Source organism: Chanodichthys erythropterus, chromosome 8 (assembly GCF_024489055.1).
Source record: "Chanodichthys erythropterus isolate Z2021 chromosome 8, ASM2448905v1, whole genome shotgun sequence".
In the NCBI taxonomy this organism is placed as follows: Eukaryota; Metazoa; Chordata; class Actinopteri; order Cypriniformes; family Xenocyprididae; genus Chanodichthys; species Chanodichthys erythropterus.
The window spans coordinates 14,681,501-14,698,190 of record NC_090228.1 but is presented as its reverse complement, the minus strand read 5'-3'; the positions used below and the strand labels follow the sequence as shown (position 1 = coordinate 14,698,190).

Here is a 16,690-nt window from a genome sequence, read left to right as displayed (position 1 = left end):
TTTGGAATAGTCTCCCTTGTGTGAGAGTATGTGGAAGAGGCTGACATTGATTTCTCCAAGCTATATGCAGCTGGTCCAGCACCAGCCACGTTCAGCGCTACCAAAGCCTCGTTTCAGACCACATTGAACTTATTCAAACAAAACCGGCAGACCAGGAGAGCAGTAGCATGTTATGATTGCGGATGGTGGTGTGCTTCTGGGCTCCAAGAATCATACAGGCTTGTCTTTCGGGCCTGAAAGAGTGTAGGTTCAGTTCTCCCTACTTCTTTAGGCACCCGTTTCAATCACACCTTAACACCTAGGCACAATATGACCTACTGTTACAAATGGAGCACATGCAAAAGTCTCAGGAACTTGCAGGAAAACTTCTCCAGGGTTGCTACACTTCTTGACCAACTAATTTCCATTAAAATTCTCATTAAAACAATGAAATTCTTAAAAAGAATTTAAACTTTAGTTAAAATGTGTTCAAAAATGTGCTTCAATTTTCTAGTCATGAGGTGCATGCAGAAAAAAGGACATGATATCATAGAGGACCCCTGCAGCCCCTCGTGATTGTCATCAAGTCTCTTAAAACACTAAGTTCTGTCATGACAACTCTCGGAGTGTTTGGCATTGTAACGGATATGATAATGTTGATACTGTCTTGGCGAAATAGATCTGCTATGCTGCTGCTGCAGAGCAAGTACAGACTTGTTACTACCAATACATAAAGGACACGCTGCTGTACAATATAGCATACATGGATTGCCCATAGCAGATTTATACACAGGTGGAGCTGGGGAAGGTGGAGGGTTTCTGAAAACACCCTGCAACTTCTAAAGTAAGTGCCGACCAAGTATTTCAAGGATGAGCAACTAGCTCATTGATCTATAAGGGGCTTTCGTATCAGAGGAAGCTTTTCATAGTTCCTAGAACTATTGGCTGAAGTACCTGGATTTTGACATGTTTGCACCGCAGGAACTAGGAGCAATTTTAGTTCTAGGAACTCCTTTTGAGGGAACTAAGTAAGCTCCTACTTTGGAGTAGGGTCTAAACCAGCTATATAGGAACTATCAGTGACGGATGTCAAACACCAGCACCCAGTAATTTAAAACCAGCTATATAGGAACTATCAGTGACGGATGTCAAACACCGGCACCCAGTAATTTAAAACCAGCTATATAGGAACTATCAGTGACGGATGTCAAACACCGGCACCCAGTAATTTAAAAAGCTGTGTAAACATATTTACTTCACGAACATGGAAAACAGCGATAACGGCATATACCTGCGATAACGGCATATACCTATTGTCTGCAGGGTTGTGTCCTTTTCTCCTCCTCGATGATATGTAATACTGAAAGTTGTCATAGGAGTTTTTGTCTCTAAGCCCCACTTTTTGCTCTTTCAGACACGTAAATCATGCGGTTACCTTCTTTGTCCGTTATCCCGAACCCACGACACAGATCACAGCATCCTCCATCCACCAGTTTTTAGCGTAAAAGCCGCAAACTGAGTTCCTAGAACTATTCGGTGAGAACGGACCTATCAGCCTGCGCCATCTAGAGTTTCATGACAGAACTTTGCATTTATTGTCAAATATAGAGAGCATCCTTGTAAAAACTAAGTACAATGTTTGAAACTAATAAGATTGTGGATGTTCTGATTTGTTATTGACCCAACTTTTCTACCTTTTGGCCTCACACCTTCCTGCCCACACAACTGTGCATAGCACAATTGACCTGAGAGAACCCTTGTTTTTCCCCCCTTTGAGAGTCTCCTGTGCTTTTCTTGGAAAAACATATCTTGTGTTCCCCTTGCACTTTAGTTTCCCATGCTTGTCTTCATCTTCAGGGTTCAACTGTTGAAGCACAAATAGCATTGCGTCTGTCTCCCCCACCACACATGCGTCACAGTCGAGTGGAGGAAGTTCCCCTGTAGTGTTAGGAATGGGACTGCAGATTATTATCCTGGTGGAGTCAATGAGACGGTCTATATGAGCACCTGTACAGAGTTTTTTTCTCACACTCAACTGTTCTGCAACGAAAACTGCCAGCTCCTGCCGTTTGGCGACCTTTGGCTCAACTTTAAGCCATCTTGGCAGAACACCACACCAAAAACACTGATACAATGCTTCGCAGAAAAAGGGAAAAAAATCAGGGAGAGAGAAAAGTGTCTTGTTTCCCACAATTGTTAGTCTGAGTTCTAACCCAAGTGACCTATAAAATAAGACACAGTGGAGTAAGTACAGTGACAGCACATGAAAAATATGACTTTATTTATTGAAAAAGGAAAACAGAAACACTCTCCAGTTGAATTCTATCCAGGTTACATCTCTGTCATCCAGAAGAACAGCTTTCGGTCCCCACCGACAACACAAAGAGGCAGGGTTCTATGCCAGCTTAGACCAGCCCCCACAGACGCTGAACCAATCATCACAGGCTGCAATGACAATTGTGTACCATGAGGCTTGAGGTAGGTAAGTAACACATAAACAGACAAGTACGTCATTTTACAAACCTGTGGATGGCCCAGATGATGCACCAGTAACTGACTGTTTATTTTTCCCGGATAGCCTGTGGTAGCGAAAAGATTCTCATTTGCCCTTGACCATCTGTAGAAGAGAGGCCACCAACATTATAGTCATGAACGCAATCCAACAAATAATGATCTGATCTATAGTAAAAATTTACCTGAAATGTCTTGCCTTGCCAACATGAGCTGGCCTCTTCTCAAGTGGATAACTACAGGCAAAACACATCAGTATCATTTACAGACAGTTTAATTCACTCCCACATTACATCATGGTCAGCATAACTGCTCATTTGAATGTCGTTATGGTGATTTAGTGTGGAGGAGTTCATGTATGACTTTAAAAGGTTTTAATGCTTGATTCTCTACTTTTGCCTTTTTATTTGACGCAGGTATCTTTCTCTAGCTAAGTTGATTCTCAGAAAGATAAACTAAATTAAGTAGAACAGAGGAGACAGCAGACAATATGCCTGGGTCATGCTGACTGCACAAAACATTTCTGCTTTAAAAACAACTCGCTGCACAAACATAACAAACCATGAACGATGACGTTGACCACAGAGACAAAGTTGTGTTTACCTGGAGCGGGTAATGTCCCAGATCACCCAATCATTGGCCACCACAGCTCCAACCTTAATAGTGTTTGTGAGACACCAGTCAGCTGACATGAGCGGCATCTGCCCGCTGTCCAGAGACAGAATGGCATGTTGTGTAACAAGGTCATAGAACCGTATAGTGCCTTTCTTCTCCGCCACCATCAACTGTATCAAACAAAAATGTATTGATTTATTTTGGTAGAGTGGGATCGTTAAGTCTGAAACCACACTGACAATCTGGAACTCAAAATCAAATTGAAAAAGTGAATGTTATGAAATAAAATGACACATTAGTTATCTATCAGACTTTTGTAACTGACCTTACAGATGTCCTCGGGGTGCCAACAGACGCTTATACCAGGGGAACGCAGTCTGAATGAAGTGGTTTCATTACCATCAAGGTCCCACACTCTTCAGGAAGGAAAGAAACAATATAATCTTCAGGAAAATACAATAATGCAGAGATGAATTATGTGGACATAATTTAACACAAAATCTATGCTGAATGATGGGTAAAAAGAGTACTTTGATTAAAACATTATGTAAGTTAAATTTTACATGAAAAACAGGGATAAAGTCTCTAGAAAAACTACTATGGAGTGAAACAAGCCATGTGCACTTTTAACTATATGGACGTTCCTTTTAGTTTTTCCCAATTTTAGTTTCCAGTGTTAAAGTCCGCGTGAACCGGAAGTTGCAAACGACCTTTTTTCCAGTGTTGTGACGTATTTCCAAGTGAAATGGAATATTGAATAGAGGGCAGGGTTTTACTTTAGCGCTTCTCCTCTCCATCTCTCGCTTATAGTAGACTAACCGTTAGAGGGGAGTGGTTTAAGCGATTTCAACCCAAGCCGTCAAACTGATGTCATCAGAGAAGGGGCACCGTTGCAGACGGGAGGAGCATTTTCATATTTTGATTAAATATTATGAAGCCAAACTATTTTTTTGTGTGGATTGACTTGCACGGATTAATTGTTCGCCACAAAACTAGCAATTTGAGATGATAAAATAAATAAGGTCAATTTTGATTTCATGTGTACTTTAAAGTCTCCGTGAACAGAAAGTTGCAACCGACTTTACTTCAGTGCTGTATTTCAAAGCAAAATGGCATATAGCAGAAACTTGCTCATAGCAGAAACTTGCTCATAGCAGACTGACGGTTGGAGGGGAGTGTTTAAGGATATTCAACCCAAGCCGTCAAACTGACGTCCTCAGAGAAGGAATGCCATTCCAGAGCGTAAGCAAATTTTTATAGATTTTGATTAAAAATTACCACGACAAACACATTTTTTTCTGTATATTAATTTTCTCTGATTAATTTGCCGCAAGACTAGTAATGTCTGCTAACAAAGTAGAAAGGGCCAATTTTTATTTAATGAGAACTTTAAGAAATTCACAATTTAATCCAAATTATAAGTGGCGCAAAAAAATTGGAGGTCACATTAAAAGAGAAAATAGGCCAGCAACAGGAAAAAAGACTGAGGTCATAAATGGGTTATTACATCACCCCGTCCTCATGTGTTCTTAGTTCTTACCCTTTCAAAGGCAAGCACAAACTAAAAAAAGAGCTGTCAGAAACAGGACACTAATCAAAAGCAGCATAATCCTAATAAGAGCTCAATTAGGCACACAGAAAAAAAAAGACAGATGCTAAAAATAACTTCCTGCCAATGAAAGACCACAAACCACTAACCTAAAATAAAACAACAGGATGACTGAAGACTACAGAGTTTGAATACAACTTTAATAGATGTGGATTGACAAGATTTCAACCTATAGATAAGTAGACAGTAGTGATACACTATCATTTCAGGGTTTCAATCAAGGTACACATTTTATCAATAACTGTGTTCCTTGGGAATCATGACCTTGGAGTTGCTAGCACCAGGTTGAACTACAGGAACCCTTGCCTGCAGCTGACCTGGATTTCCACAGAGAAGCAGGACTGCCAATACCTCACAGTCTTTTCTTCCAAGGCACAGAAGACTTTAACTCCAAATCTGCTTCTTGAAGTTTGTGAAGGCAAGCTAGGGCAAGTACAGATACAGCAAGAGGCCTGCAAGCAGACGCAATAAATCATTTGGATGGAGAAGACTGGAGATCAGATTCTGGATGGTTTTACTGGAGATCAGATCTTGGGTTTACCACATCACAGAGGCCTGAGTGAAGAGAACCACAAGTTCCCTCAAATGAGTTGAAACTATGGAGGTTTTCTGGGAAAACGTGGGGGGAAGAGAAAGAGAGGGGAAAAAAAAGAAGCCCTCCATTAATAGGAAAGACGCACAACCGCTTGGTTGATGAGGTCATTGAGAAGTCTTCATCAAATGAAGGCCAAAAGAACTCCAAAGCCTGTCTGAATGTCAACCGTGCAGTTGGGTAGATTAATATCTTCAGCTGGGCGGTACTTGGAGGACATGCCTCATGCTCAACAGCTCCCAGACAGGGGTCTTTGTAAGCACCTAAGCTCTGTCCAACACATTTGCCAGGAACTCCTGAACTGTCTCCCCTCGTCTGGGGCATCTCTGCTCTGATCAAGCTCCTTTGAGTGAGGTTTCAGACCACACCACACAAACATGGTTAAAACCCCTTTACTCAGAACCCCTCGCCAAGCAAGAGTTCAATTGCACGCAAAACCGCCAGCCCTGACAACCGCCAGGGTATTCAAGAAGGCGAAAAGTCAGCTCTCTACAACCCTGACAAAGCCAAATGAGGATTAAGACACTGAGCACACAAAAAAGTGGAAGCATCACAGACAATATGCTACTGCTATTGCGTAAGGCTCTTCAATGACTGACGCAGCATTGTGGGATAACATGCAACAGCTATGAAAAATACGAGTTGAAAGAGATGGAAGTGTTTGAAGTCACGGAAGATCTAAGAGGGAAAACAAGGGGAGGGTCTGTCTGGCTTGTCTGTGTTTTCCCACACTGCACAACCGGGAAGCTGAGCTGAGCGTGCAATGTGATTTTTAGGATGGGGTAGGGGTGAGAAATGCTGAAATTGAGTTAAGAACTGTTGAAACAAACATTTATGGTGGTGACCAGGTCAGGGGCTAATTCCTTGTCAAATATGATATGAACAACAGTTCTGACCTGACCGTTTAAAACAACAGTGTTAATAGTTTTGTTTACATTCAGGTGTTCTCGGCAGCCAAAATGAGACTTTTTTTGTGGTCTAGTATAATTTATCAATCATGAAGGGAACGAAAAGTTTAAAATCTCACACAGAAACTGGCGGACAAATCTAGCCAGAAAACAGCCATCGTCACCAGACTCGCTTTATAGAATACCATAAGAATGCATATTACTACCTTTAGGGTACATATTCTAAGATATTAATATGCACCCTTTTGGGGTATAGAAGGTACAAACATGTCTCTTTGGCCCCAGTAACAAGTTGTTGTACCTCTAAAGGTACTTTTTTTTTTTGCAAATTCCTTCTGACAGTAAAAACAGTCTTTTAAGGCATCACACACACCTTTGGAAGGTGGTTCAAAACCGTAAGCAGCAACATGTTGATGCCTTCCAAGGTACCTTTTGTCAGTAAAATTCTGAGACAGCATCAAATGTATCCTAAGATGAGAAATATCGTGCCATCAGCTTAGCAGCATAGTAAAGCCAAACTCTACAGTGGGTTTGTCCAATCCTGGACGACCATATTCCTGTTCAACTCCAGTCTGCTCCAACACACCTGCATGGTGACCCTATAGGAGCAGGACTGGAACTTCCTGTACTGCACTATTAGACTCAATTTGTAGTCAAATCTCCTGTGCCTATTATGCACAGTGCAATTTGTGCGTCAAGTGGAGTTGCTACCCTAAGTTTCAAATTAGTTACTTATGATGTTCTATTTTGGATCAAACCACTTTTCTATCCAACAGAACACTCCTTGCATTACCTCTCATACTCTAGAACTGCAGGTATGCCCTATTCTCCTACAGTGAACCCTGTCAACTCAGCATTTCCTTGTGTGACCTGCTCTCCCAACAGTAATCAAAGGAAACATGTTGCACTCTTTCCTCGGCACACACACAGAGAATTACGTAACACTAGGAGATCTGAAACTGCTTGATTGAGCCGTTTCTAAGATTGAGGTGGTTAATTAACCCTCAATGGCAATATCTTAAAAGGCAGGAAAGATAAAGCTTAAATACCTATGTGAAAGAACAACTCTGCTGAAAAGAACACAGTGAATTTCCATGCTTTCTGATAAGGCTGCAGACCAACTGAGGCTTGCTGGATAAGCAAGTTAAGAACCATTGTATGGACACCACCATACTAGCATCCCATCCTGGGGACCAGCATCCCAAACTGCTGCTGAATAGAAAAGTTGGGTCTTTTCAGCAGGGAAGGTGTCACGCATGCAAAAACATTCCAGCTGAAAGCCACATTTGTATCAAAAGCACAGTTTGTGTGGCCTAACTGGAAAAGGTTCACTCTTTCTCTAACATTAACCTGATCTTTCTCTTGTTCCACCTCTCTGTTCCTCCTGCGTCCCATATTTTCTCAACGTGACAGAATTTAAATCTTTCTGCAGATGGAGCGCTCTACTGTTTTCTCTGGCTCCACAGGAGAGGGAGACTGAGGCTTATGGCGGATGTTTCCTGCTTCGATCCCTTCAGTGGCCCCTCTCCTCTCTCACCAAACACACCATCTCTGACACAAAATCTACTGACCAAAGCAACATATCTCAACTATCTGCATCTAAATTCTGATGGGCACGGGTTAAGTATGGTTTTGGAGGGCACAATGGGTAACATCTGGCTATTTTCCTTATAAGCATGACCACAACGAGACACCAAATCTCAAATCATGATATCAAATCTCTCATTCGAGCTGGCAGTTCAGGATTAGTAATATATGGTAACTGCAGTGGTTTGCACCTTACTGTGCTGTCGGGTGGGCCATGATTTATTCATAAGAAACGGTTATTATTTAATCAAAATAATAAGCTGAGTCTAACTGGGCCAGTCTTAGGGGTGTTAGGGATTACAAAAGGGATTTTAGTACATCCAGGATCCAGCAGAGAAGAAGCCCATTATTGCAGAAGCTGCAAACTGAAACAGTCTCACCCCGACTGTGATAAAGATCAGTGATTCCTCCTTTCATCACAGCCTGAAGCTCCACCAACATCAATAAAACAGCTGCGAGGAGAGCGATGGACCCAGAGCACTCTTATTCTCAATGACACACCACCCCTATGATGAGTGTATGAAAACATTATCACAACGCAATGGGTCAATGCTGACATGGGGTCACATGCTGACACTTGCACTGTGTGCATCAAGACATGTACTGGATTCAGAGCAGAGCTTCAAGCTTGCTGATGGGGAAGATGATGGTCAATATTAAAAGGATGTAATATTTATAAGCCAATGGCACAGAAATGGCAAAATCACCTGACCATGTTGAGAAAGCATGGTTACACCATCCAAACTTTAAGACGTATACCATAAAACTGTCATAGCAAGGTCTCCATAAAGGATCCAGTTGCTGAAATTTGGATGTCTAGAAGGAAAACTACCGTCTTGGTCCTCATCCACCTTGAAGCCATTAAGGTTTGCAAGCTGGGAAGACTAAAGCCGGGCCATTGAGTTGTGGCAGGCCACAGCGCTGCAACATCCAGGTGTGTCAGTTACATGGTTCTGACGCAAAAGGGAAGACCCGAGACTCCAGGAGTGCTCTCTTACATTACCTCTGACTGCCAGGAAACCGCACTTACCTCAGTGGCTGATTGGTGGGGCCACATTCAAGGAGCTCGTTAACTGTGGCCGTGGAGAGGAAAAGCCATGGCTACTGATTGGATTTCCACGTTTAACCAATTACTTAGAAAAACTGTGCGAGCAAGTGGCGGTTGACGCTTACGCAGAGCAAAGGCAAGCCGTGTTGTGTTTAGTGTCGGGTTTCAGTGTGGAAATTTGGTCAAGACTTTCTGCATCATTAACAGAGAACAGAACACACTCACACACACACATATATTTTCGATTTCTCACACTCATACACTCGGACTAAAGTGCAACTAACCTGCAAGTGTGGTCATCGCTGACAGAGGCTATTTGCTTTCCCTCTGCAGGCTCAAACACTAGATGATTAATGTAGCTGGTGTGGCCTTCCATCACCTAGGCAACACAAGAAATCAAAGAATTCGAATACAGCATTCATACAGTGAACAAGTCAGCCAAGGACAAAGACAAACTTTTCCATACAGATGAATGGGTGTACAGTCAACACCTTGACATTATATATTGATATTTTTCAGCCCTTCGACAATATTCAAACTTTTTGAGTTTTGATGCTCATGGATAGTTCAACCAATCTTTTATTTGAAGACCTTTTGAACTGATTAATGTAAATTAAGCGCCATTTTTCTTACTGAAGTTTAACAGCCAATTAAAAGCAGAGATGTTCCGATACCCCTTTTCCATTCCAGATACCGATTCCGATACCTGAGCTCAGGGTATCGGCCGATACCGAGTACTGATCCGATACCTAGGTGCAGGGCTCTGAACCGGTTCAAGGAACGAAAACCGTAAACGAACAAGATTTTGACCGAACGTAACCAGAAATGGAAACTGAATCAGATTTAATCGTTTTGAACAGAAACGCTCATTTGAAATGGCCATTAACCGGTTAATAATGTTATTTTTTCGTTCTATTTAATATTTTGATTTGGCAGTCAACCAATCAAAAATTCAAATAGTACATCCTATGTAAATGTGACGCTGACGCATCCAACGTGAGTGAAATGCCCGCTCTCACGCTCAAAAGTGAGATGCCCACGCTGACGCGCTCAGGCTCAGCTGTCAAGTCATCATAGGTTAGGTAAGTTACAATGGCAATGCCCTGGCATTAGTTTTTCCGATGATATATGTCACTATTAAGGCCTAAATTTAAGTGAAAATGAATGTCAAGTAGGCTAATATGCAGCTTGTTGTGCGTTTTGAAACCAGCGAAAATTACAGGATATGCAGAACATGAGTTCACACAGCCACATTACGCACATGCAGCGGTTCGGTGAACGGAGAAAACAGAATAAAACTATAGGCTTACATAACACATATACAATAAAAGGGAATATTTAGGCCTACAGGCTACGCAAAATATTTCACCATATATTTAGGTCTACATATTAACAAATCGAAAGGGGTTCATTGTGGCGCACTCCAACGATCTAGGAAAGGAAACAGACATTCTGCTTGTTTTCGTTATTTAAATGTCTTTTTTAAATGTATGAATTATGTCTGGCTTTTAAATTACGACCATAAACCATAAATTACAGAGTAGAGTTTAGGAAAAAAACGTTCCAGTGGTCGCGCTGGCGCCTCATGCGCACGCACACAAATCCTTGCATTGCTTACTTGATATCGCAGCTGTTAAAATATTAAAATAAAATACAATCAACCAAACATATAAAACTTTACACTGCTAAATTCAATTCTGTAATACAATCTGCCGTCCTGTGACCACTGCCTGACTATGCTATTATGTGAAGGATGTTGTCGATAATGCGAGTGAAGTACAAAGCTTACATAATAAACAGTCTAATGCATTTAGCATTCGTCTCGACAATGGAAACAGTGCTGAATGAGAAAGGTAGGCTTCAGATTCACTTTAAATTAATTCGTTTAGCATCTTATTTAGTTTTATTTCTAATAAATAACCCTGTTTTTCACTTCTTCGCTGCTCTAAACAGTGGTTGCTTATGGCAACACAGCACAACTTCCTGTGTTTGCATTCTGAGCCGTGAAGAACAATTGATTTCCGATTTGCTGCGTTAAACAAAGATATCGGGCACAACTAGATATTGTTTAAGAAAATGGTATCGGATCGGTACATGAGTTTAATTACTCGCCGATACCGATGCTAGAATTTTTTCTGGTATCGGTGGTATTTCCGATACTAGTATCGGAATCAGAACAACCCTAATTAAAGTACATTAAATAATTTTGATATTGACATATTGCTTAATTTTATATCACCAGCAAAATCATTGTGAATATATTGTGAATATTAGACATGAATGAGCTACCTTTACATCACAGCTATTTTGGAGTTCGGATGTCCATAGCCTGATTTTTCTGTCTGCTGCTGCGGTGCAAAATCTGAATCAGGAAGAAAAAAAAAAATAATAAAATAAAGCACTGCATCATGTACGTGGGTGTGTAATAAACCACAGTCAGAAGATAAAACACTGGAGAGATTAAAAATGTTAAAGGCAAACAACTAAAGTCAGAATTTCATCACGCCACTTTCACATTTGTCTGTTCAAAATCCAACCAAACCTAATAAAACATATCTGCCACTAATCAGCAGCAGCAATTATTCACACAATTACACTAACTCACCTCTGACAAGAAAAACACTTTCAGTTAGAGAATCGCACGCACATTTTAATGTTACTATACCACACACAGACATAAAATCTTCTTACATCTTCTAACAAATAAGAATCACACGAGTTCTTGCCACAAAAGGTCCAATTACAATCACAAAGTTCTATCAACATGTTCATTTGCGAGTTGTTTTTGGCCAGATTGTTGCGCAGATGGCGTAACATCACAACGATACCAATCATTTCCATGCCAGCAGTACCAGCAGGCAACCAGTCAACCTGTCAATAACCTCTGACTCTGTTTCAACCCACACGTCCAGGAAACCTTAATAAGATCTCTAGTATGTCGTTCCCAAGAGGTACACCTACAGTTAAGAAGAAAATAAACCCAAATAAGCGGCAGCGCACAAAGTTAAGCACGCTACACCTTCCGCCCTGACCACAGCATGGCCAGGAAATAACTCTGCCCTTCCCATGCTGCTAAAGCTACAGGAAACTTCCCCACCGGGAGAAGAACACTCCCAAGTTCACAGCTTAAGGAAGAATATGTCAGACTGACAACATCTTATTAGACTCTTGATACAAACCAGATCAAACTATAGCTGTGACAGACACTTTCCACTGCTTGACATGAACATACAAATCTTGGTAATGAATTGACCCCTGGAAAATGGGTCTCTCAGTGATAAAAACATGTTCTGAGAAAGCACATTTATTTGAACTAAAATGAGTATGTTTGTGCATGTGTGGTAAAATATCTCAACTCTCAAATATCGCAATTGACTCAGACATCAATTAGGAAGGGAAATTCAATAGTGCAATACAGAGAAAGCATATTTATCTAACATTTAAAAGAATATCAGGATTTGGTGCGGTAAAATAAATCAATTATCATATGCTGTGTCTGAGCCTCTAATGAAGAGAATGAAAACCCGGCTCTAGATGAACTGTATGGTGTCTGGCATCAAGACCTGTGCTCCTTCCATAGATCATAATAATTCCACATCTTCTATTACAAACACAATGTCACATTATAATCCATCAGTCTCAATCGGTTTTACCCCTGCATAAAAAAAGCAGTACATGTTCAAAGCCGTACCTGATGACCGGAGGGAGCTTGTCCAGACGGGTTTCAGGGCTCCATGCGATGGCATCCACGCGTACTCCATGCATGAACACTTGCAAAGAGGTGAACTCTACACCCTCGACCTCTGTGTCTTCCTCCTGCACAAATATAAATTACTAGGCTTCATCACTTTAATGCACCATCACTCAAATGCTGACACACAGACAAGACATGGATAGTTATGGAATAAGATATGGATGGTTATATTCGGAACAGTTTACTATTTCTGTAGGATGCATATTATGTACTTTGGCTGCATCTGAAATTGCATACTCTCTGAGTAGGTACTTACTTTGCCACAGTTAAAGGTGCCATCGAATGTTTTTTTACAAGATGTAATATAAGTCTAAGGTGTCCCCTGAATGTGTCTGTGAAGTTTCAGCTCAAAATACCCCATAGATTTTTTTTTTTTATTCATTTTTTTAACTGCCTATTTTGGGGCATCATTAGAAATGCGCCAATTCATGTTGCGGCCCCTTTAAATGCTCACGCTCCCCGCCCACGGAGCTCGCACTTGCCTTAAACAGTGCATAAACAAAGTTCACACAGCTAATATAACCCTCAAAATGGATCTTTAGAAAGTGTTCGTCATGCATACTGCATGCATGTGTCGGATTATTTGAGTATTGTATTTATTTGGATGTTTACATTTGATTCTGAATGAATTTGAGGCTATGATCCGTGGCTAACGGCTAATGCTACACTGTTGGAGAGATTTATAAAGATTAAGTTGACTTTATGCATTATATAGACTGCAAGTGTTTAAAAATGAAAATAATGACGGCTCTTGTCTCAGTGAATACGGTAAGAAACGATGGTAACTTTAACCATAACATAACAGTACATTAACAACATGCTAACAAAACACTTATAAAGACAATTCACAAATATCACAAAAAATATCATGTAATCATGGATCATGTCATTTATTATCGCTCCATCTGCCATTTTTCGCTATTGTCCTTGCTTGCTTACCTAGTCTGTTGATTCAGCTGTGCACAGATCCAGACGTTAATACTGGCTGCCCTTGTCTAATGCCTTGAACATGGGCTGGCATATGCAAATATTGGGGGCGTACATATTAATGATCCTGACTGTTACGTAACAGTCGGTGTTATGTTGAGATTCGCCTGTTCTTCGGAGGTCTTTTAAACAAATGAGATTTATATAAGAAGGAGGAAACAATGAAGTTTGAGACTCACTGTATGTCATTTCCATGTACTGAAATCTTGTTATTCAACTATGCCAATATAAATTCAATTTTTAATTCTAGGGCACCTTTAAAAAGTATATTTTATGTAGTATGAATGTCTTTAGTTTGAATGCAATCCAGATGCACTACAATCATTATGTGATCTACAGCATGGCTTCACTGCCATTCACAAATCTTGTCCTGTATACTCATACGATAGTAAACCGATTTTGCCTACTGTTTTATGAATACTGTAAATTTGGTCATTTTTTAGACACTGTTTTTTGCCTACTATAGAGAACGGAAGTATGCATATTCGGATGCAGCTATTATGCACATTTCTCAGTGTCTAAATTTCCTAGACAACCTAATACTTTCGCCAAAATTTGTAGCATACAATACTATCCCATAACTGTATTAGAATTGACCATTAATTTCTAGTGTGATGAATGAACATATATCAATATTATGCTTTTAAAGGGTTAGTTTACCCAAAAATGAAAATTGTCATTTATTACTCACCTTCATGTTGTTCTAAAAGATCTTAAAGGGTTAGTTCACCCAAAAATGAAATTTCAGTCATTAATTACTTGCCTTCATGTCGTTCCACACCCGTAAGACCTTTGTTCATCTTAGGAACACAAATTAAGATATTTTTAATTAAAAAAAATCAGATGGCTCAGTGAGGCCTGCACTACTAGCAAGATAATTAACACTTTCAAATCCCCAGAAATGTAGACGTATTTAAAACAGTTCATGTGACTACAGTGCTTCAACCTTAACGTTATGAAGCGACAAGAATACTTTTTGTGTGCCAAAAAAAAAAAAAAAAAAAAAAAGATTCATAAAGCTTCATGAAGCAGTGTTTTAAAATCGCCCATCACTAGATATTGTTGAATAAAGTCGTTATTTTGTTTTTGGCGCACAAAAGTATTCTTGTCGCTTCATAACATTAAAGTTGAACCACTGTAGTCACATGAACTGTTGTAAATATGTCTTTAGTACCTTTCTGGGCATCTGAAAGTGTTAATTATCTTGCTGTCAATGGAGGTTTCACTGAGCCATCAAATTTTATCAAAAATATCTTAATTTGTGTTCCGAAGATGAACAAAGGTCTTACGGGTGTGGAACGACATGAAGGCAAGTAATTAATGACAGAAATTTAATTTTTGGGTGAACTAACCCTTTAAGAGCTACTTTAAGAGTTGTCTAATATAATATAATGAAATCTACTTTCGATATGCAACTTGGTTGCAAAATATTTTAATATAGTATACACATCTAATTTTGAATGGCGAAGCGAATAGGAATAGGAAGTGAAACTTTTAGGAAACAAAGTTGATTTTGGCGCCTTGGTTTTACAAACCATCTAAAAAAAAATAAAGCATATACTGCACAGGACAAAGTATGCTAGTAATCCGTTCTAAACAGCCCCTTAATTTTATGTAAGCATGGATGCTTTGTCAGTAAAACTGCTTGTGCTTTTGTCCACCTTGCATCCACATACTATCCACCCTAAATAGTATTCAAGATTAGTTATCTTGAAAACTACTTAGGGTGCTTTGTTCCACCTGCAATCACATACACCTGAACCAGTTCATCAATGTTCAAATCATAGACAGGTGTGCTGGAGATGGATTGTAGTGAGGTACATCTCAAGGAAAAGGTTATAGATTATAGAGCACCCTCGCAACATACTGATTAATCCTGTGGACTACTGTTCTTACCTTAAAACGACAAGTGCCCACGGCCACATACTGGTTTCCTCCATACGCCAGGAGTGAGGCAGGTGAGCCACAGTCATATGGACTGAACTCCACTACATGAACATAGTCCTCACAAGGCACTGTGTAGGTTGCAGAGCGAACTGTATCATCTGGCATCTTCCATCAAAAGACTCTTTATTATTTAGATGAAAAGGAGTTACTTTCCCTCCTAAATGACAAGTAACAGGGGAAAAACAAAACGAAAATGCATTTTATTTGGAGAAAAATGCCATAATGGTTAACAAAAGTACAGTATGTATTATATCTGATGTGCTGTAATAGGATGAAATGTGAACTGTGTAGACACTCATTCAAAAATATTTGTATAATAAACTCTAGAAACTTAATCTCTACTGCACCTCATATGTTATGTAATAATTAATACATAACTATTTAACGTAACGTTAGTTCTATTTCCTGACGCTTTCTTTTCACTGTCGAAGTTATTACTGAACACTTCTAACAGATAAGAGACAGAGCACTGATGTGCAACGAGTCTAGCCGATTCATGCGCATGAAAATAAATATTAATGCTTTATATACGACAAACCTGGGATAACTTTAAGAAGATCGTCTAGTCGAATGAGTGAACTCGAGCACAGGACGCATGTGACGCTTGCTTGTTCTCAGCGCGCTTTCTGGTCACGTGATCGCGTTTGTTTTCTTCCAGGTTAGTGACGTAATCGTGACGCAGGCCCATGGAAATATCAGAAAAGAATTTTGGATCATTAGAAAAAGTGAAATTTGTATTAAAGCACGTCTTTATTTAACTTATTTATCGTAAATTTCAACTTTACCCATGCACAAGTTTATTTATATTTTGTTAACTTATAAATAATCATACATTTGTACATGCTAAATGTTTTTACTGTTCTTATTAACGTGAATATGCTTAATAAAATGCACAAACGACTGATTAATGCTTTAGCTTTAGTTTGCCAGTAAGGAGTGTTTGTTGATTTCTCATTCACTAGCACAGAGAAAATGTCCTGCCATAAATTGTTTTAAAATAAATGGTGGATGTAACTCACATATTCTTCCACATCACCAGTTTTATTTATTTTCTTGTCAACAATAAACACTGATACACATGTCGGTTTGGAAGAAATCGGACTGTTCCGTTTCTGTTGTGCTTTTGACTTGACTTCCCGTTTGACGGGGCGTG

The 16,690-nt window shown here is 39.8% G+C and overlaps 1 protein-coding gene across 2 annotated transcripts; it reads right to left on the bottom strand.

Annotated features, from left to right (window-relative positions):
* Window positions 1-623: 623 nt before the first annotated feature.
* On the bottom strand, window positions 624-16,652 carry nup37 (nucleoporin 37). 2 transcript variants are annotated; one of them, XM_067391052.1, is made up of 10 exons: window positions 16,557-16,652; window positions 15,487-15,694; window positions 12,541-12,665; window positions 11,139-11,211; window positions 9,134-9,228; window positions 3,431-3,521; window positions 3,094-3,275; window positions 2,676-2,726; window positions 2,503-2,596; window positions 624-2,424 (listed from the first exon to the last, which is right to left on the bottom strand). In XM_067391052.1, exons 2-10 carry the CDS (start codon window positions 15,640-15,642, stop codon window positions 2,311-2,313), a joined length of 981 nt encoding a protein of 326 aa, XP_067247153.1. In that variant the 5' UTR covers window positions 15,643-15,694; window positions 16,557-16,652; the 3' UTR covers window positions 624-2,310. The 2 variants fall into 2 exon arrangements, with proteins under 2 accessions (XP_067247153.1, XP_067247152.1); XM_067391051.1 differs by lacking the exon at window positions 16,557-16,652 and adding an exon at window positions 16,076-16,188 and having other exon boundaries at window positions 625-2,424.
* Between the last annotated feature and the right edge of the window lie 38 nt (window positions 16,653-16,690).